This window comes from Ornithorhynchus anatinus, chromosome X1, assembly GCF_004115215.2.
Source record: "Ornithorhynchus anatinus isolate Pmale09 chromosome X1, mOrnAna1.pri.v4, whole genome shotgun sequence".
Classification (NCBI taxonomy): Eukaryota; Metazoa; Chordata; class Mammalia; order Monotremata; family Ornithorhynchidae; genus Ornithorhynchus; species Ornithorhynchus anatinus.
This window is the reverse complement of record NC_041749.1, coordinates 40,938,944-40,955,569: the sequence shown is the minus strand read 5'-3', so window position 1 is coordinate 40,955,569 and position 16,626 is coordinate 40,938,944. Positions and strand designations below refer to the sequence as shown.

The 16,626-nt window shown below is 49.2% G+C and overlaps 1 protein-coding gene across 1 annotated transcript in view; it reads left to right on the top strand.

Annotated features, from left to right (window-relative positions):
* The window catches only part of LOC100079308 (solute carrier family 22 member 4), a 92,051-nt gene that overhangs the window by 58,405 nt on the left and 17,020 nt on the right, over nt 1–16,626 (top strand). The window contains exons 4-6 of the mRNA XM_029051502.2: nt 5,113–5,284; nt 10,407–10,533; nt 15,768–15,868. Of these exons, the coding sequence (XP_028907335.1) occupies nt 5,113–5,284; nt 10,407–10,533; nt 15,768–15,868 (400 nt within the window). The remainder of the gene's footprint in view (nt 1–5,112; nt 5,285–10,406; nt 10,534–15,767; nt 15,869–16,626) is intronic.

The window sequence follows — 16,626 nt, the reverse complement described above, 5'->3', positions numbered from 1 at the left end:
TAGGCGGTGAACTGACAGTCTAGAGTCTACAGTCTCCATTCATTTCACGTTTCCGAACTTATAGTGGATGGATAGACTGGGAAGGAAATCAAGCACTGGTATTTATCGAGCTTCCCCTATGGTCAAAGCACTGTATTATTGCCCAGGCTCCCCCCTTGAATTTGTCCTCTAATATTAATCATTCAACCACTCAGTGGTATTTATTGAGCGCTTACTATGTGCAGAGCACTGTACTAAGCATTTGGGAGAGTACAATACAAACAGAATTAGCAGACACTTCCCCTGCCCATAACAAGCTTACAGTCTAGAGGGGGAATTAATGAATTCAGGCAAGCAAGCATGCAATAGTAAATATTGCCCGAAAGTTGACTTCCCTGCCATTTCACATTCCAAGTCTCCAGAGCAGGATCTTGGCGAGTGTTAGAGTATCCCCATTATCTCTGTTCCTCAGGACAGAGACACAGTGGCTAAAAGTTGTAAACTCTAGACTGTTAGCTCGTCTTAGGCTGGGAATGTGTCCGTTAGAGAACAGTGCTTGGCACATAAATTCTTAAATTAAATGCTTAAATTCTTGGCACATAGACTGTAAATTCACTGTGTCTGCTATATTGTTATATCATACTCTCCCAAGCATCAGTACAGTGTTCTGCAACTCAGTAAATCCTCAATAAAGAAGATCAACTGACTGACTGTTGGCCTCAAGGACTTCTCTTCTGCGTTCTCAGCCGCCTCTCTTCAGATGCCTGCAGTTCAGCGGGGACAGGAGGGTTCGAACGGGGCCAACCAAGGCTTTAACTTTCCGGCTTGGACCTGTTATCACCTCTCTCTCAGATCCCATCCAAACCACATTCGCCAGCCAGAGTTACTTAAGAAGGGAGCCAGGAATTGGCTGGGGCTTCCAAGGGAACAGTAATCGGCAGGGAAAATCAAGAGATTGAGGTCAAACTTCCGGGTACTGGTTAAGGGGTGTTGTCTAGCTATGGGACCTGGAGAGGGTGAGGTAAATTCATCTGTGTGGGGCTTATGAAGGAAAAGTTCTGTCTATTTTAGCAGCGGTTAAATTGGGAGCACATTTTTCTTCCTTGAAGGGCATGAGACTGAGAGTCAAAAGACTCAGATTCTAATCTCAGCTCTGATCTCAGCTCTAGCACTGCCATGTGGCTTCTGCTATGTGGCCTTGGGCAACTCGCTGAGGCTGTCTGGGCCTCAGTTTCCTCATCAGTACAATGGGAAGAAGACACTGTCCCTCTCTCCCACTTGGACTGTGAGTTCCACTTGAGCCAGGGATTGTGTCCGATCTGATTATCAGTTGCCCTAAAAGGAGTTACATTAGAAGCATTCCTTGCAAGGCCACGGAAGGGATTTAGTGGTTTGAATTAGCAACAAAGGAATGGGTTAAAGGACTTGGACTATATCATTAGGAAAAGACTGAACATAGAGGGGTGTGGTGAGAGAACAGAAAGTACAGAGGGGACCCCCGCCCCCCGCAAACATCACCATCGATCAACAAGGCCAGTCAAATGCGAGCCCCCCGCCTGCCCTCGCCCCACAGGGGAAACAGTGAGAGTCCCCTCCCAAATAAACCTGAATGGGATTAAAAGTCTCTGGTGATTTGATATACCCAGAGAAACTCTACAACTGATTGTTCCTCATCAAAGTTCTGGCCAATCCGTCAATCAGTAGTATTTAATGAGCCCCTACTGTGGTCGGGGTACTGTACTAAGAGCTTGGGAAAGTACAATAAATAAAGTATACGATTCCTACCTAGGTAACAGTCTAGCTGGGGAGGGAGATACAACGTAATTTACCAACAGAAAGAAGAAGCACTTAAATAGTTGATTAGGCGAAGTATTCTGGGAGGTTGTGAGCGGGGAAGGGCCGAGATGGTAGTTGTGGGGAGGTAACCTGGGGGGATGGAAATCAGGAAAGCCCCCTGGAGGAAGAGGCAGTGGCATTCCAGGGCTTAGAACAGTGCTTGGCACACAGTAAGTGTTTAACAAATATCATCATCATCATTGCAAATGAAAAACTCTAGCCATGATGGCACCCGCTGTCTCTGTCACCTGGTTTCCCTTCACCCTGGGATCCAAAAGGAGGGGCCTCAGGGATGCAGGATTTCATTCATTCATTCATTCAATAGTATTTATTATTAATAATAATAATAATAATGTTGGTATTTGTTAAGCGCTTACTATGTGCCGAGCACTGTTCTAAGCGCTGGGGTAGATACAGGGTCATCAGGTTGTCCCACGTGAGGCTCACAGTTAATCCCCATTTTACAGATGAGGTAACTGAGGCACAGAGAAGTTAAGTGACTTGCCCACAGTCACACAGCTGAAAAGTGGCAGAGCCGGGATTCGAACTCATGACCTCTTACTCTCAAGCCCGTGCTCTTTCCACTGAGCCATGCTGCATTTATTGAGCGCTTACTATGTGCAGAACACTGTACTAAGCGCTTGGAATGAACAAGTGGGCAACAGATAGAGACAGTCCCTGCCATTTGACGGGCTTACGGTCTAATCGGGGGAGACGGACAGACGAGAACAATGGCGATAAATAAAGTCGAGGGGAAGAACATCTCGTAAAAACAATGGCAACTAAATAGAATCAAGGCGATGTACAATTCACTAACAAAATAAATAGGGTAACGAAAATATATACAGTTGAGCGGACGAGTACAGTGCTGTGGGGATGGGAAGGGAGAGGTGGGGGAGCAGAGGGAAATGGGGGGAGAAGAGGGTTAAGCTGCGGAGAGGTGAAGGGGGGTGGTAGAGGGAGTAGAGGGAGAAGGGGAGCTCAGTCTGGGAAGGCCTCTTGGAGGAGATGAGTTTTAAGTAGGGTTTTGAAGAGGGGAAGAGAATCAGTTTGGCGGAGGTGAGGAGGGAGGGCGTTCCGGGACCGCGGGAGGACGTGGCCCGGGGGTCGACGGCGGGACAGGCGAGACCGAGGGACGGTGAGGAGGTGGGCGGCGGAGGAGCGGAGCATGCGGGGTGGGTGGTAGAAAGAGAGAAGGGAGGAGAGGTAGGAAGGGGCAAGGTGATGGAGAGCCTTGAAGCCTAGAGTGAGGCTTCAATTCTGAAGTGAGGCTTCTGGATTTCCCAGAGCTGTGGGAGGAGGACAGGCACTCGTGCTTCTTGTCTTTAGGGATTGGGGCCAACATTTTGCAGTCTCTGGGAAGAGGGTGCTAGGGTGCGTTCTGGGAGGCCGGAGCTCTTATGCTAGACTGTAAACTCATCCTTCTAGATTATAAACTCCTTGTAGGCAGGGAAAGTGTCTACCAACCCTGTTATATTTTAGTCTCCCAGGTGCTTAGTACAGTGCTCTGCACACGGTAAGTGCTCACTAAATACCATTGATTGATTAATTCCACAGCCACTGCTGGGACCCTCAAATAGGAGGTCAAAGGACTTTGGAATTAAGATGGGGCCCCCTCTGCATTTCTACTCCCTCCTACAAGAAACTCGAGTGCTGAATGGTGAAATACCCAAAACGTTTGGCCCTCAGGCTTCATAAACCTGAGAAGCAGCATACCCTAGTGGATAGAACACGGGCCTGGGGTCAGAAGGACCTGGTTTTATTCCCGGCTCCACCACCTGCCTGCTGTTTGATCTTGGGCAAGTCACTTCTCTGTGCCTCGGTTACCTCATTTATAAAATGGGGATTAAGATTGTGGGCCCTATGTGGGACAGGGACTGTGCCCAACCTGATTGGCTTGTTTCTACCCCAGTGCTTAGTACAGTGCCTGGCACATAGTAAATGCTTAACAAATAACATAAAATAATGCCTAGGTACTATGCAGACAATAATAATAATGAACCGAATACATTTGTTTCTCTATTGGCCCACCAGAGATTGTGAGCCCTCTGAAAGATGGGTTCTGTATCAAATTCCCCCTCTTTCCAAGTGCTCAGTGTAATGCTCAGTACACAGTAAGCAGTTGATCATAATTATGGTACTTGTTAGCACTTACTATATACCAAGCCCTGTTCTAAGCACTGGGGTAAATACGTGTTAATCAGGCTGGGCACAGTCCCTGTCCCAAGTAGGGCTCACAGTTGGAGTAGGAGGGAGTGTAGGAGGGAGTGGGACTTTATCCCCATTTTAAAGATGGGATAACTGAGTCAAAGAGAAGATCACACAGCAGACATGTGGCAGAGCTGGGTTTAGAATGCAAATCCTCTGACTCCCAGGCCCATGCTCTTTCCACTAGACCATGCTGCTTCTTTTCTATTACTACTACTAATGATGATAGTGGTATACGTTAGATGCTCCCTATGGGCCAAGCACTGTGCTAAGCACTGGGGTGTCTTGTCATGTCTTCTGCTGTCGAGTTATCTCCAACCCATAGAGACTCCAGGGACACATCTCTCAAGCACTTGGGTAGATTCATTCATTCAATCATATTTACTGAGGGCTTACTATGTGCAAAGCACTAAGCTAAGCGTTTGGGGGAGTACAACAACAGACAGACACATTCCCTACCCACAACGAGCTCGCAGTCGAGAGGGGGAGACAGGCATTAATATACATAAATAAATAATAGCTACAGGTTAATCAGGTTGGACATAGTTCCTGTCCCACATGGGGCACACAGTCTAAATAGGATTACTCATTACTACTACTGCTCTGCACATAGTAAGCGCTCAATAAATACTATTGAATGAATACTGCTTCCTCCCACCACCATAAAGGACATAGACATATGTTGGCTATTGCTAAACTGCTTTACTTCTGCGGGAGATGACCAACCTGACCACTGTTGCATCCGATCAGTCCTGGAGGATTTAGGACCTCTCGTGTGCAAAGCACTGTACTAGATGCAGGAAAGGTGGCCCCTACCTTATGGGAGTTGATAATCGAATGTGGGAGACAGAGATAATGAAGGATGTTATAAGGAGAGGATGATGATTTCTTACGATCGCAACTCTGGAGTTCGGTGGGAACCCTACCGCCGGGGTGGAGGATCGCAGCCGAGAACACGTCCCCTCTCGAAGGAAAACTCTTTGAAGGACCACCGTGGCTGGAACTCTTACTGACAAAGTTAGATGAAACTGTAAAGAGCAAACGATGAAGTGAGTTAAAATGCTAATACTCCTCCCTTGTTTTAAACAGGAACAGAAATTCTTGGCAAATCAGTTCGCATTATATTCGCTACGTTAGGAATTTGCATATTTTTTGCAATTGGCTACATGTTGCTGCCCCTATTTGCTTACTTCATCAGAGACTGGCGGATGTTGCTACTGGCTCTTACAATACCGGGGGTGTTCTGCGTGCCGCTGTGGTGGTGAGTTTAATGGCATTCACGGGCGTTCAGACTCCCGGGGCACTGGTAGCCTGCAGATCCGATGGTAACGTGATCAGGGAGGTGGAGCGCCGACGGGCCGAGTGCCGTTACCCAGAGGCCTCTGCTCACCAAGCCCTGAGCCTTCCGGCCACGAAGGGAGACCAGCGTGGGGGACATCGAGATCAGATCCTGCCACGTGCCTGCGACTCTCTGTGTGTCGGTTCATCCCTTGCCTGTTCGTCCTTTTATACTCCCTTCCGACTTTTCGCTTCCTCTGGAAAAGCCATTTTCTCTAGCCGGTTCCAGCCGTTCCAGTGTCTTCCATTTTCCTGAACCAGAAAACTGTTTTACCTGAGGGGTTGGAAACGTTCACATGTGTGTTCTTCACGTGTATATCAAGTCCCCGTTCGTTTCACCCTTCTGAGGACCTTCTAATCTCTGGATTCCTAGGACTAGTCCCCGGGAAGTCTGGGATGTTGTGTTTTTCCAACTGTTAATTGGGGAAATTGAAAGGAAGTCCCGAAAATCCCTAGCCAAGTTGCCCCCCCCTTTTTTAAATGGTATTCGTTAAGTGCTTACTCTGTGCCAGGCACTATATTAAGCTGTGGGGTAGATTCAAGCGAATCAATTTGGCCATAGTGTCCCACATGGGGCTGACAGCCTTAATCTCTGTTTTACAGTTGAGGTAATGTGGCACAGAGAAGTTAAGTGACTTGCCCAAGGTCACACAGTACACAAGTGGCAGAGCCGGTATTAGAACCCAGGTTTTTCTGACTCTTAGGCCCGTGCTGTGTATCCACTAAGCCACACTGCTTCTTCTTAAAGGGTCACAAAGGCTTCTGGGAAACACTTGGGGTATGAAGGACATCTTACTGATGAGCTCCTTTTGGTTTTCTGGCCAAACTGGAATGCTCCTTTTGGGGGGGAGGGGTGGACTCCATTTCTTTTGTTTTACATGTTTAAATGGGGTAAATTACTATTTTTATCATTATTATTATTATTACTACTACCCAGCCTCCTCAGTTGGGAAGTGCCACTTTTTGAAGTCTGCGAATACCTGCCAAATTCACCTAACTCTGACCCAGTCCAACAAGCCACCTGTTGGCAGCTTAGTCTTGTCCATCCCCAGTTTCTCTCACGTCGGTGCCTTTCTGCAGCCTTGATATATACACAAGACCTCCAGGATGCATGTCCCGAGGAAAACTTTTGGGCAGGAAGTCCTGGCGGCCTTACCGTGAGGCAGATGGGGTCTGTCCAGAGGAGGAGGAAGCCTTCTCATCCCTCCTGCTCAGAACCGTGACCTGCCCAGGATGTAGTCAGGGCCACACCCAACTCTGGCCACCAAATAAGCTTCTTTCTTTTCTTTTTTTTTTTTTTAGCTTTATGGCATTTGTTAAGCACTATGTGCCATGCATTATACTATGTTCTGAGTTAGAATCAAGCTAATCAAGTTGGACACAATCCATGTCCCACCCAGGGATCACAATCTTAAATCCCCATTTTTCAGATAAGGTAACTGAGGCACAGAGATGTGAAGTGACTTGCCCAGGGTCACTCAGCAGACAAATGGCAGAGCCCAGATTAGAACCCAGGACCTCTGACCCCCCCAAGCCCATGCTCTATCCACTGGGCCATCCTGCTTCCTGTTCTGATCCACAGTTCAAGCCAGACCTTTCTTTCACCAGTGGCAGTGCCCCCCATTCTGAGGCTGGTGTCTTTGATTTTATTTTATTCGTAGTCCAGGGAGTAGGGAAGATATTTGATCGAGGGAGGGAGAGGGGAATCGTACACTGACTCCTGAAGCAGCACCGAGGGTAAGGAGCCCCGGGCTACCCACCTCTCTGGCCTGTCCTGGGATCACCCTCCTGGAGAGGTACGACTGGGGCAAAGCGATCTATTGTCAGGAATTCGTTCCGTCACCTCTGCCTCTGGGTTTGTCCTTGGACCTGTAAATTGGCCCAGAAGCCTCCGTGCTTCTGTCTCAACTTCTGTCACTGCACAGGCAGGCAGGAGAGAGATGCTGTTTGTTTCCCCCAGAATGGGCCTTCCCCCAGGCTGGATCTTCAAGTAGGAGAACCCCATCCCCTCCCGACTAGCTCCTAGCCCACCCAGAAGGGCCGCTCCAGCTGCCGAGAGAGAGAGCTCCTTCTTCCTATCAGGCTTTGGGTCTTCTGGCCCTGCTCTATGTGAGTCCCCTGCTTCCTCCCTCATGTGTTTGCTGCTGACTGCAGGGGCTTCCCCGGGGAGGGATTGGTCGGCATGGATGCCCCTCGGACCCAGCGTGTGCCGGGTGACCCGTGACCCCTGCCATGCGCGCCATGTGGGAGGAGGGATCGAACAGGTCAGCGGCCTGTCTTGGCGGGAGGAGGGGGCTGACCAAGCTGGAGGACAAGGTCCGCCGGTGATGACGTAGTGGGAACAGCAAGTGGGAGGCAACACTCTGTGAAATAGGGGTGGGCTCTCAGCAGCCGCTTCAGCCTGGGTGTCTTCTGTCCTGATTTCCATGCCATTTGTGTCCTGGCCCGCTCCTGCCCTAGGGCATCCTGGGGGCCCAGTAGGTAAAGGAGGTGTGGAAAGGAGGAATTGCTGGAGAAGTTGCTGTTGGTTCCTAATCTGGGGTCAGTGTATTTAAGGAAGCAAGTCAGTCCTCTGACTCCCCTCCCTTCCCCCTTCATCTCCCAACCCAGAGACCATCCTGGGCCAAGCTCCTGTCCCCAAGGGTGGGGCAGGGCCCAAATCCAGTAGCGGGCACATCAAGAGTCCATTTGGAACCCACTAATGTCCTTGATGCCCACCCAGAAAGGGTGCTCATCTGAGGTCCAGCATGGGTTACGGGGCCAATGTCCTTTTGAGGTGGCAGAGCGAGGCTAGGCTCTAGCAGCTATCTGGATAGGACGCAGGGGAATTTGAGTTTGGCGATGCCAGAAGTTCCAAGCCTCAGGTCCAACGTTTGGTTGGACCTGGAGTTATTCTAGGTCAGAGGTATGGTCACAGTAGGTATCACTCGTGACCCAGGCAGGGCTCATTGATGGGGAGACTCCCTATGGTAGGCTTTTTGCTTGTTTGTTTGTTTTATATTTTTATTATTGTATCTGTTAAGTGCTTACTATGTGCCAGGCACTCTACTACGCACTGGGGTAGATACAAGATCTAGTTAGACATAGTCCCCGTCCTACAAGGGGCTCACAGTCTTAATCCCTGTTTTACAGATGAGGTACTGAGGTCCACGGAAGTGAAGTGACCTGCCCAAGGTCACAAAGCAGACCGGTTGGGGAGCCAAAATTAGAATCCAGGTCCTTCTGACACCCAGGCCCGTGCTCTGTCCACTAGGCCACCCTACTTCTGCATTGGCCGTAGCTTGCCTGCCTGTCAGCCTGGCGGAGAAAAATGCTTATTGGGCTGTTACCTTCATGCCCCCTTAATTCCCTCAGGACTTGGGGTCAGAATGAACACGGCTCCTAGATTCAGACCGAGGTCATGAGATGGAGAAGTGGTCATCCGGAGTCGGGCCGGAAAGGTCACTGGAAGAGCAGAGGCAAGCCCTACCAAAGGCCGAGTAATTGTGACCGGAAGGTCCGGCCCAGGGCTCCAGAGTTCCAGGAGCTGATTTTCCAGACTCCAGGTGGGCCTCACTTATGGCTTCGGTGCTGGGACCTCCCCCACTGCCAGCCCATTCGATACCTCTAAAGGGACCGTAAAGGAATCAATCAATAGCATTTATTGAGCGCTTACTATCTGCAGAGCACTGTAAAAAATTGTGGTATTTGTTAAGCACTTACTATGTGCAAAGCAGTGTTCTAAGCGCTGGGGGTTACAAGGTGATGAGATTGTCCCACGTGGGGCTCACAGTTTTAATCCCCATTTGACAGATGAGGTAACTGAGGCACAGAGAAGTTGTGACTTGCCCAAGGTCACACAGCTGGCCAGCGGCAGAGCTGGGATTAGAACCCTGACCTCTGACTCCCAAGCCCGCGCTCTTTCCACTGAGCCACGCTGCTTCAATAATGTTGGTATTTGTTAAGCGCTTACTATGTGCAGAGCACTGTTCTAAGCGCTGGGGGAGATACAGGGTAATCAGGTTGTCCCATGTGAGGGTCACAGTTAATCCCCATTTTACAGATGAGGTAACTGAGGCCCAGAGAAGTGAAGTGACTTGCCCACAGTCACACAGCTGACAAGTGGCAGAGCTGCGCTTGGGAGAGAACAATACAACAGAATTAGCAGACACATTCCCTGCCCATACCGACCTTTCAGTCTAGAGGATGGGAACAGTTCTAACTATCCGCTGAACGGGTAGGGAGGACTGAGAGATTCTCGACGCGGGCAGGAAAAGACTAGGCACTGTTTTTGTCGACCGTTTGGCCTGGTACCCAGAACTGCAGCCCTGCCCTCGAGTTATGCCCAGCCTTGCCCACTACTCTCCATGGGGATATCCATACAGACCACACGAGGGCACCCTGACTCTTTGGAGAAAGAAGAAATTGGCATACGATTTCCCAAGGACTTTGGAAAATGTCTTCATCTTTCTTTTAATAATAATAATGTTGGTATTTGTTAAGCGCTTACTATGTGCAGAGCACTGTTCTAAGCGCTGGGGTAGATACAGGCTAATCAGGTTGTCCCACGTGAGGCTCACAGTCTTAATCCCCATTTTTACAGATGAGGTAACTGAGGCACAGAGAAGTTGACTCGCCCACAGTCACCCAGCTGACACGTGGCGGAGCCGGGATTCGAACCCATGACTTCTGACTCCCAAGCCCGTGCTCTTTCCGCTGAGCCACGCTGTTGCTGGCCTCTGGCTGCCGTTCTTTCGCCTCCCGCCCCATCCATAAGCGGTTGCTGTGTTGAGCAGAGATTTAGGCTTTAGAAAAGCTGACGTCCTCTACCTTCCATCATCACCTTCCCGGGGCAGGGAACAGCCCAGCATTCCACCGGGTTCTCTTTCCCCAGAGGTGGCAAGCGATAACCCCTTTCGGAACACCCCGATTTCAGTAAGAACAAACACTTGTCGGGGGGCTGAGGTGTTTGTTATTCTGGTGCAAAGCATTGTGGAAGTGTCAGTAGGAGAGCAGAAAGGGTCACGGTGGAAACGTTGGAATCCAAATTTTCAATATTATTTCAGGGTCATCCCAGAGTCGCCCCGGTGGCTGATTTCCCAGGGAAGATTTAAAGAGGCAGAAGCCATCATCCGCAAGGCTGCAAAAATGAATAACGTGGCAGCCCCGGAGATTATATTTGATCCTCTGGAGGTAAGCATTGTGGATACCTCAGCTCTTCGTGAAAATCAACTACATCGCCTTGAAACCTCGTGAAGGAATTGCCATCCACACAAGCCAGCCTTCACTGGGCTCGCATAGGGTGCCCAGCCCTGGATTGGGTCCTGGGCAGTGTCAGAGTCCCGGGGGATGCCCTGTCTGGGGCTAACACACCGTCCCCATGCACATCTTCCCCCAGTACCGACCAGTGAAGGTGCGGGTCGGGATGGGGAATGGATGCAGGTGGTGAGCTGGGGTTTCCCTCTGTGTGAATCGGGAATGGTGAATTTTGAGATCTGTTTCAAAGACTGGCCTAGTGGGTAGAACATGGTCCTGGGAGTCAGAAGGACCTGGGTTCTAATTCCAGCTCTGCCACTTGTCTGCTGTGTGACCTTGGGCAAATCACTTCACTTCTCTGTGCCTCAGCTACCTCATCTGTAAAATGGGGATTGAGACTGTAAGCCCCACATGGGATAGGGACAGTGTCCAACCTGATTAGCTTGTATCTGCCCCAGTGATTAGAGTAGTGCTTGGCACCTAATAAACGCTTAATAAGTACCATTATTATTATTATTTATTATTATTAGGAGGTGAACTGGGGTTTGCCTCAGTGTGAATTTTGAGGAATATTTCAGAGGCTGGCCTAGAGAGAAGCAGCATGCCCTAGTGGATAGAGCACGGGCCTAGAAGTTAGAAGGACCTGGGTTCTAATCCCAGCCCTACCACTTGTCTGCTGTGTGACCTTGGACAAACACTTAAATTCTCTGTGCCTCAGTTACCTCATTTGTAAAAATGGGGACTGAGACTGAGTCCCATGTGGGACAGGGATTGTGTCCAACCTGATTAGCTTGTATCTAATTCAGTGCTTAGAACAGTGCTTGTCACATAATAAGTGCTTAACAAATACCATTATTATTATTAATGTTAATATTATTGGCTGGGTGGAGTGACCAAAGGGTTGCTGCATTAGCAGGTTTTTGACTCATTCATTCACTTATTTAATTGTATTTATTCAGCATTTACTGTGTGCAAAGCACAGTGCTGTGCGCTTGGAAGATTGCAATTTAACAACAAATAGACACATTTCCTACCCACAGCAAGCTCGCAATTGAGAGAGGGAGACAGACTTTCATATAAATGAAGAAATAGATAAATTACAGGTATATACAGATGTATATGCATATGTGTTGTGGGGATGGGTGGGAGGATGAAAGAAGGATCATGTAAGAGCAGTACAAAAGGGAGTGGGGGAAGAGGAAAGGAGGACATAGTCAGGGAAGCCTTCTTAGAGGAGATGTGGCTTCGGGAAAGCTTTTAAGTGGGGGAAAGCAGAAAGATTCCTGCTTTTGTGTCTGTGGGGATTTTCTCCATTCAGGAAAATACCCGGCACGCTGCTGCACCCATGGCATCTCTCCTGCTCTAGATTATAAACTCACTTTGGGCAGGGGATGTGCCTGCTAATTCTGTTGTAGCATACTCTCCCAAGCTCTTAGAACACTGCTCTGCTCATAGTAAGTGCTCAGTAAATACCAATGATTGATGGAGTAGCCAGTGAAGGTGAAAGAGAAAATTTTTGAAACTGACACTTTGAAAGAGGCCAGATACACCGCTGGACTCATTCGATATTCATTTTTGAGGCTGATGATGTTAGAAGAGGGTCAGTTCCCCACACACAGGCTAGTCTAGTTGGGGTCCAGACCCCCACAAAACCAGCACCCAGGCAAAGCCTCCTCGGGGTGGCTGGGAGGGCATCAGTGAGTTCTTCGATTGGCTTTATCAGCCGTGTCCTGACCAGCTCAGTAAATATGCCCTAAAAGCCTTACTTCTGAAGTTAGTCCTGGCCCTTAGTCTAACTGTTTTCTTCTGCTTTCTGACACAATAAAGAGAACCGATCTACACTGCGCTCCCTACTCTCCAGTTCTAAGTGAACCAGGCCTCAGTCCTGTTGAAGCATGCAAATTTCACAGAATTATTTTCTCCATTCATTTAAAAGCATTTGAGCAGTGGCCACAGAGCTAGTTCTCGAGAACCCATGGGAATTGGGCTTTCCTTTGTGCTGGCTTTCTCACTGGATTTCCAAACTAATTTTCACAATGGGACGACATCCAGTCTTGCTTAATAATGAGGGGCTTTGTTCTGTGAACAAAAATGTGCCTTTTCGCTGGCTGGCAGGACAAAAGGTTTGAGCAGATCTTAAACATTTAAACTATGCGAGTCTGCCTCCAACTCGTGTTTGGGATCACCGCATGCTGGGAAGCCTAACAGACGTCGTCATTTCTCAGTCCTCCTGCAGCCAAACGCAGAGATTTTTACATTTTCAGCTCGTGCAGAAAAAATAAGACCCCGTCAAAGAGTCCGCCATCCAACCCAGCCCTCCTGCGAGTTAGGCCAAGACCACAGGTTTCGGTTCCATCCCTTGGCACCAAGGGGGCAACGTTTACATGTCTGGGAGTCAGGAGAAGAAACCATGTTACTTGGTGAAGAATATTTTGGATCTACTCCAAGGGCCGGGCAGAAAGAAATCGTGCCCTCAAGCTCTCCCCAGGGTGAGGGCAGCAGCAGGGTCACACTGGCTTCGAGGGCCACGAATGGGCATCTGTCCTGTCTCGGCCAATCTCCCCTGAGAGGGAGACGACAGCCTCTCCCTCAACCCGCTCGGGTCCTGGTTTGGCTGTTGTTGTATAGCGAGCATGATTGTGCCTGCCAGTCGGGTCAGTTGGGGCTACCATTCCCTTCCCTCCAATCTCCTGGTCAGTGAGACTGTCGCTTCCTCCTGCTTCTGGGACAGAGCCCTGCTTCCAGCCCAAGGCCATTCTGTATGGTCTTCACATGGTCACACAGTTTTGCCCGAGATGTAACAGACCTCCTTTCCCCCTTTGGGCTTCCTGGTGGCTAAATTTCCAACTGAGCCAGGGAACTTCCAATCTGTCTGTATCTTCCGCGTGCTTCCGTCATTTCCCTTACAATTCTTCCATTCAGTGCCTCAGCACTTAGTACAGTGCCATGTACATAGTAAGTGCTTAACAAATACCATCATTATTATTATTATTATTATTATTTTATGACCTTGTGTCTGAGCCCGACTTCACCTTAGTGGTGGTGCAAGGCAGGTGGAGGGTCTTTTTCTTCTACACTAGACCTTGGGGAATCAGGGGTCAAAGCAGGGAAACATGCTCAGGGACTTCTAGCCAGAGCCTCTGTTAGTCACGACAGATGTGTGGGGATAACAGTCATTCCAGGACTTTTTGAAGCAGCGTGACCTAGTGGAGTGAGAAGGACATGGGTTCTGATCCCGGCTCTGTCACTTGTCTGCTGTGTGACCTTGGGCAAGTCATTTCACTTCCTCTGTGCCTCAGTTACCGCAACTGTAAAATGGGGTTTGAGACCGAGAGCTGTATGTGGGACAAGGACTGTGTCCAACCCGATTATCTTCTATCTACCCCAGTGTGCCCGGCACAGAGTAAGCGCTTAACGAATTCCACAATTATAATTATCATTATTATTATTATTTCTTGAATAACTTAGTCCTCCCGCTTCTGCAAAGCGGCACACAGAAAGTTCAGGCCCCGAGGATGCAATGGCCCATTCAGATCTCTCTGCTCCCACACAGATTTCCCTGGGGAGGGAGCCAGAATGGTGGAGCTTGCATGGGTCCGGGAGCCAGGAGACCTGGGTTCTAGTCCTAGCTCTAATCCTGAGCATCCCAGGGAAGAAACGAATGGGAAGCCAAGATAATTTCCGGGGGGAAAGACACCACCAATGCCACTCTGCTCCTCCCTCACCTTACTTTGGCTGCCCTATTAGGAAGCAGCATGACCTAGTGAAAAGTAAGTCAGAGGACCAGGGTTCTAATCCTCACTCTGTTACATATCTGCTGTGTGACCTTGGGCAAGTCACTTCACTTCTCAGCACCTCAGTGACCTCATCTGTAAAATGGAGATTAAGTCTGTAAGCAACTGTGTGGCAAATGGACTGGGTCCAAACTTATTAGCTTGTGTCTACCCCAGCACTGGGTACAGTGCCTGGCAGATAGCGCTTTACAGAAACCCTTTTAAAACATACAAACAAAATATTTTGACTGATGACTCAGAGGCAGAGGAATCCACTCAATACTGAGCCCTTCCTGGGAGCCCCAAGGATGCAGGTCAGAGTTGGCCTGGCTTGGGTTGAGTTCTGACTGCCATCTTCAGCAACCCTATGTCATTTACCTCCTCCTCCTCCATCCCTTTCTGCCGCCCATTTGCCCCCTTACCTGGGGAATCTGACCGAGTATGGTTGTTACCAGGTTTCTGGGACTAGAAACACATTCCCTGACCACAATGAGCTTCCAGTCTAGAGTGGAAGACAGACATTAAATTATTTACATATACATAAGAGCTGTGGAGCTGAGGGTAGGCTGAATATGAGGTGCTTGAAGGGCACAGACCCAAGCACACAGGTGATGCAGAAGAGAAAGAGAGTAGGGGAAATGAGCGCTTAGTCGGGGAAGGCTCACTGGAGGTGATGTGCTCTGAAGCCGGGGAGAGTGATGATGTGTCGGATATGAAGGAGAAGGGAGTTCCAGGCAAGGGGTCGGCAGTGAGAATCTGAGTTAAGGTAGTATGGTTCTATCAATCAATCATTGTATTCATTGAGCATTTACTGTATGCAGAGCAGTGTACTAAACTCTTGGGAGAGTAGAATACAACACAGTTGGTAGACACATTCCCTGTCCACAACAGGATTGCAATTTAGCGGGGGAGATGGGCCATAATATCAATAAATAAATTGTGGTTATGTACATAAGTGCCATGGGGCTGAGGGAGGAGTGAATAAGAGGAGCAATTCAAGTGCAAGGGCAACTCAGGAGGGAGTGGGAGAAAAGAAAAGGAGGCCTTAGTCAGGGAAGGCCTGTCGTGGTCTAGGAAGATACCCAAAGCCATTTTACGAGCCTGCAATGGCCCAATTCATTCATTCAATCATATTTATTGAGCACTTACTGTGTGCAGAGCACTGTACTAAGCACTTGGAATGTACAGTTCGGCAACAGATATGAAATAGCAGCCATCCGGGGCAGACTCTAATTCCATCGCACGGGGGCGAGGACTGGGAGTGGAATGCATTGCTACACTGGGCATCCTGTGCCTTTATGTGTGAAGGTAACCTGGACTGGCTTCTTTTTCCCTCTTCAGGGAAGTTTTGCAGCTTATCTTTGGTTGATCACGGTCTTGGTTGTCCATATGTTTTAGCTACAGGAGCTAAAACCCCAGGGCCATCAGAAGGGTTACTTCTTGGACTTGTTCAGAACTCGCAATATTGCCACCATCACCGTTATGTCTCTGCTGCTTTGGTAAGTGAAACGACAACGTGAACTAACACATTTGCCGCTATGGCAATGTGACTGATTGTGATTGTGTCTCACAAGCCCGCAACCCCGGTGTCATCCTTGACTCCGCTCTCTCATTCACCCCACACATCCAATCTGTCACCAAAACCTGCCGATCTCATCTTTACAACATCACCAAGATCCGTCCTTTCCTCTCCATCCAAACTGCTACCTTGTTAGTACAGTCACTCATCATATCCCGACTGGATTACCACCTCAGCCTCCTTTCTGATCTCCCATCTTCCTGTCTCTCCCCGCTTCAGTCTATACATCACTCTGCTGCCCGGATTATCTTTCTACAGAAACGTTGTGGGCATGTCACCCACCTCCTCAAAAATCATCAGTGGTTGCCTATCAATCTCTGTATCAAGCAAAAACTCTTCCCTGTGGGCTTCAAAGCTCTCCATCACCTTGCCCCCTCCCACCTCACCTCCCTTCTCTCCTTCTACAGCCCAGTCCACGCACTCCACTCCTCTGCCGCTAACCTTCTCACTGTGCCTCGTTCTCTCCTGTCCCACCGTTGACCCCTGGACCATATCTTACCTTTGGTCTAGAATGCCCTCTCCAAACTAGCACACTTCCCCCCTTCAAAGCCTTACTGAAAGCCCACCTCCTCCAGGAGGCCTTCCCAGACTAAGCCCCCCCTTTCCTCCGCTCCCTCTCCCCTCGTCATCACCCTGACTCGCTCCCTTTGCTCTACCCTCCCTTCCTGCTCCACAGCA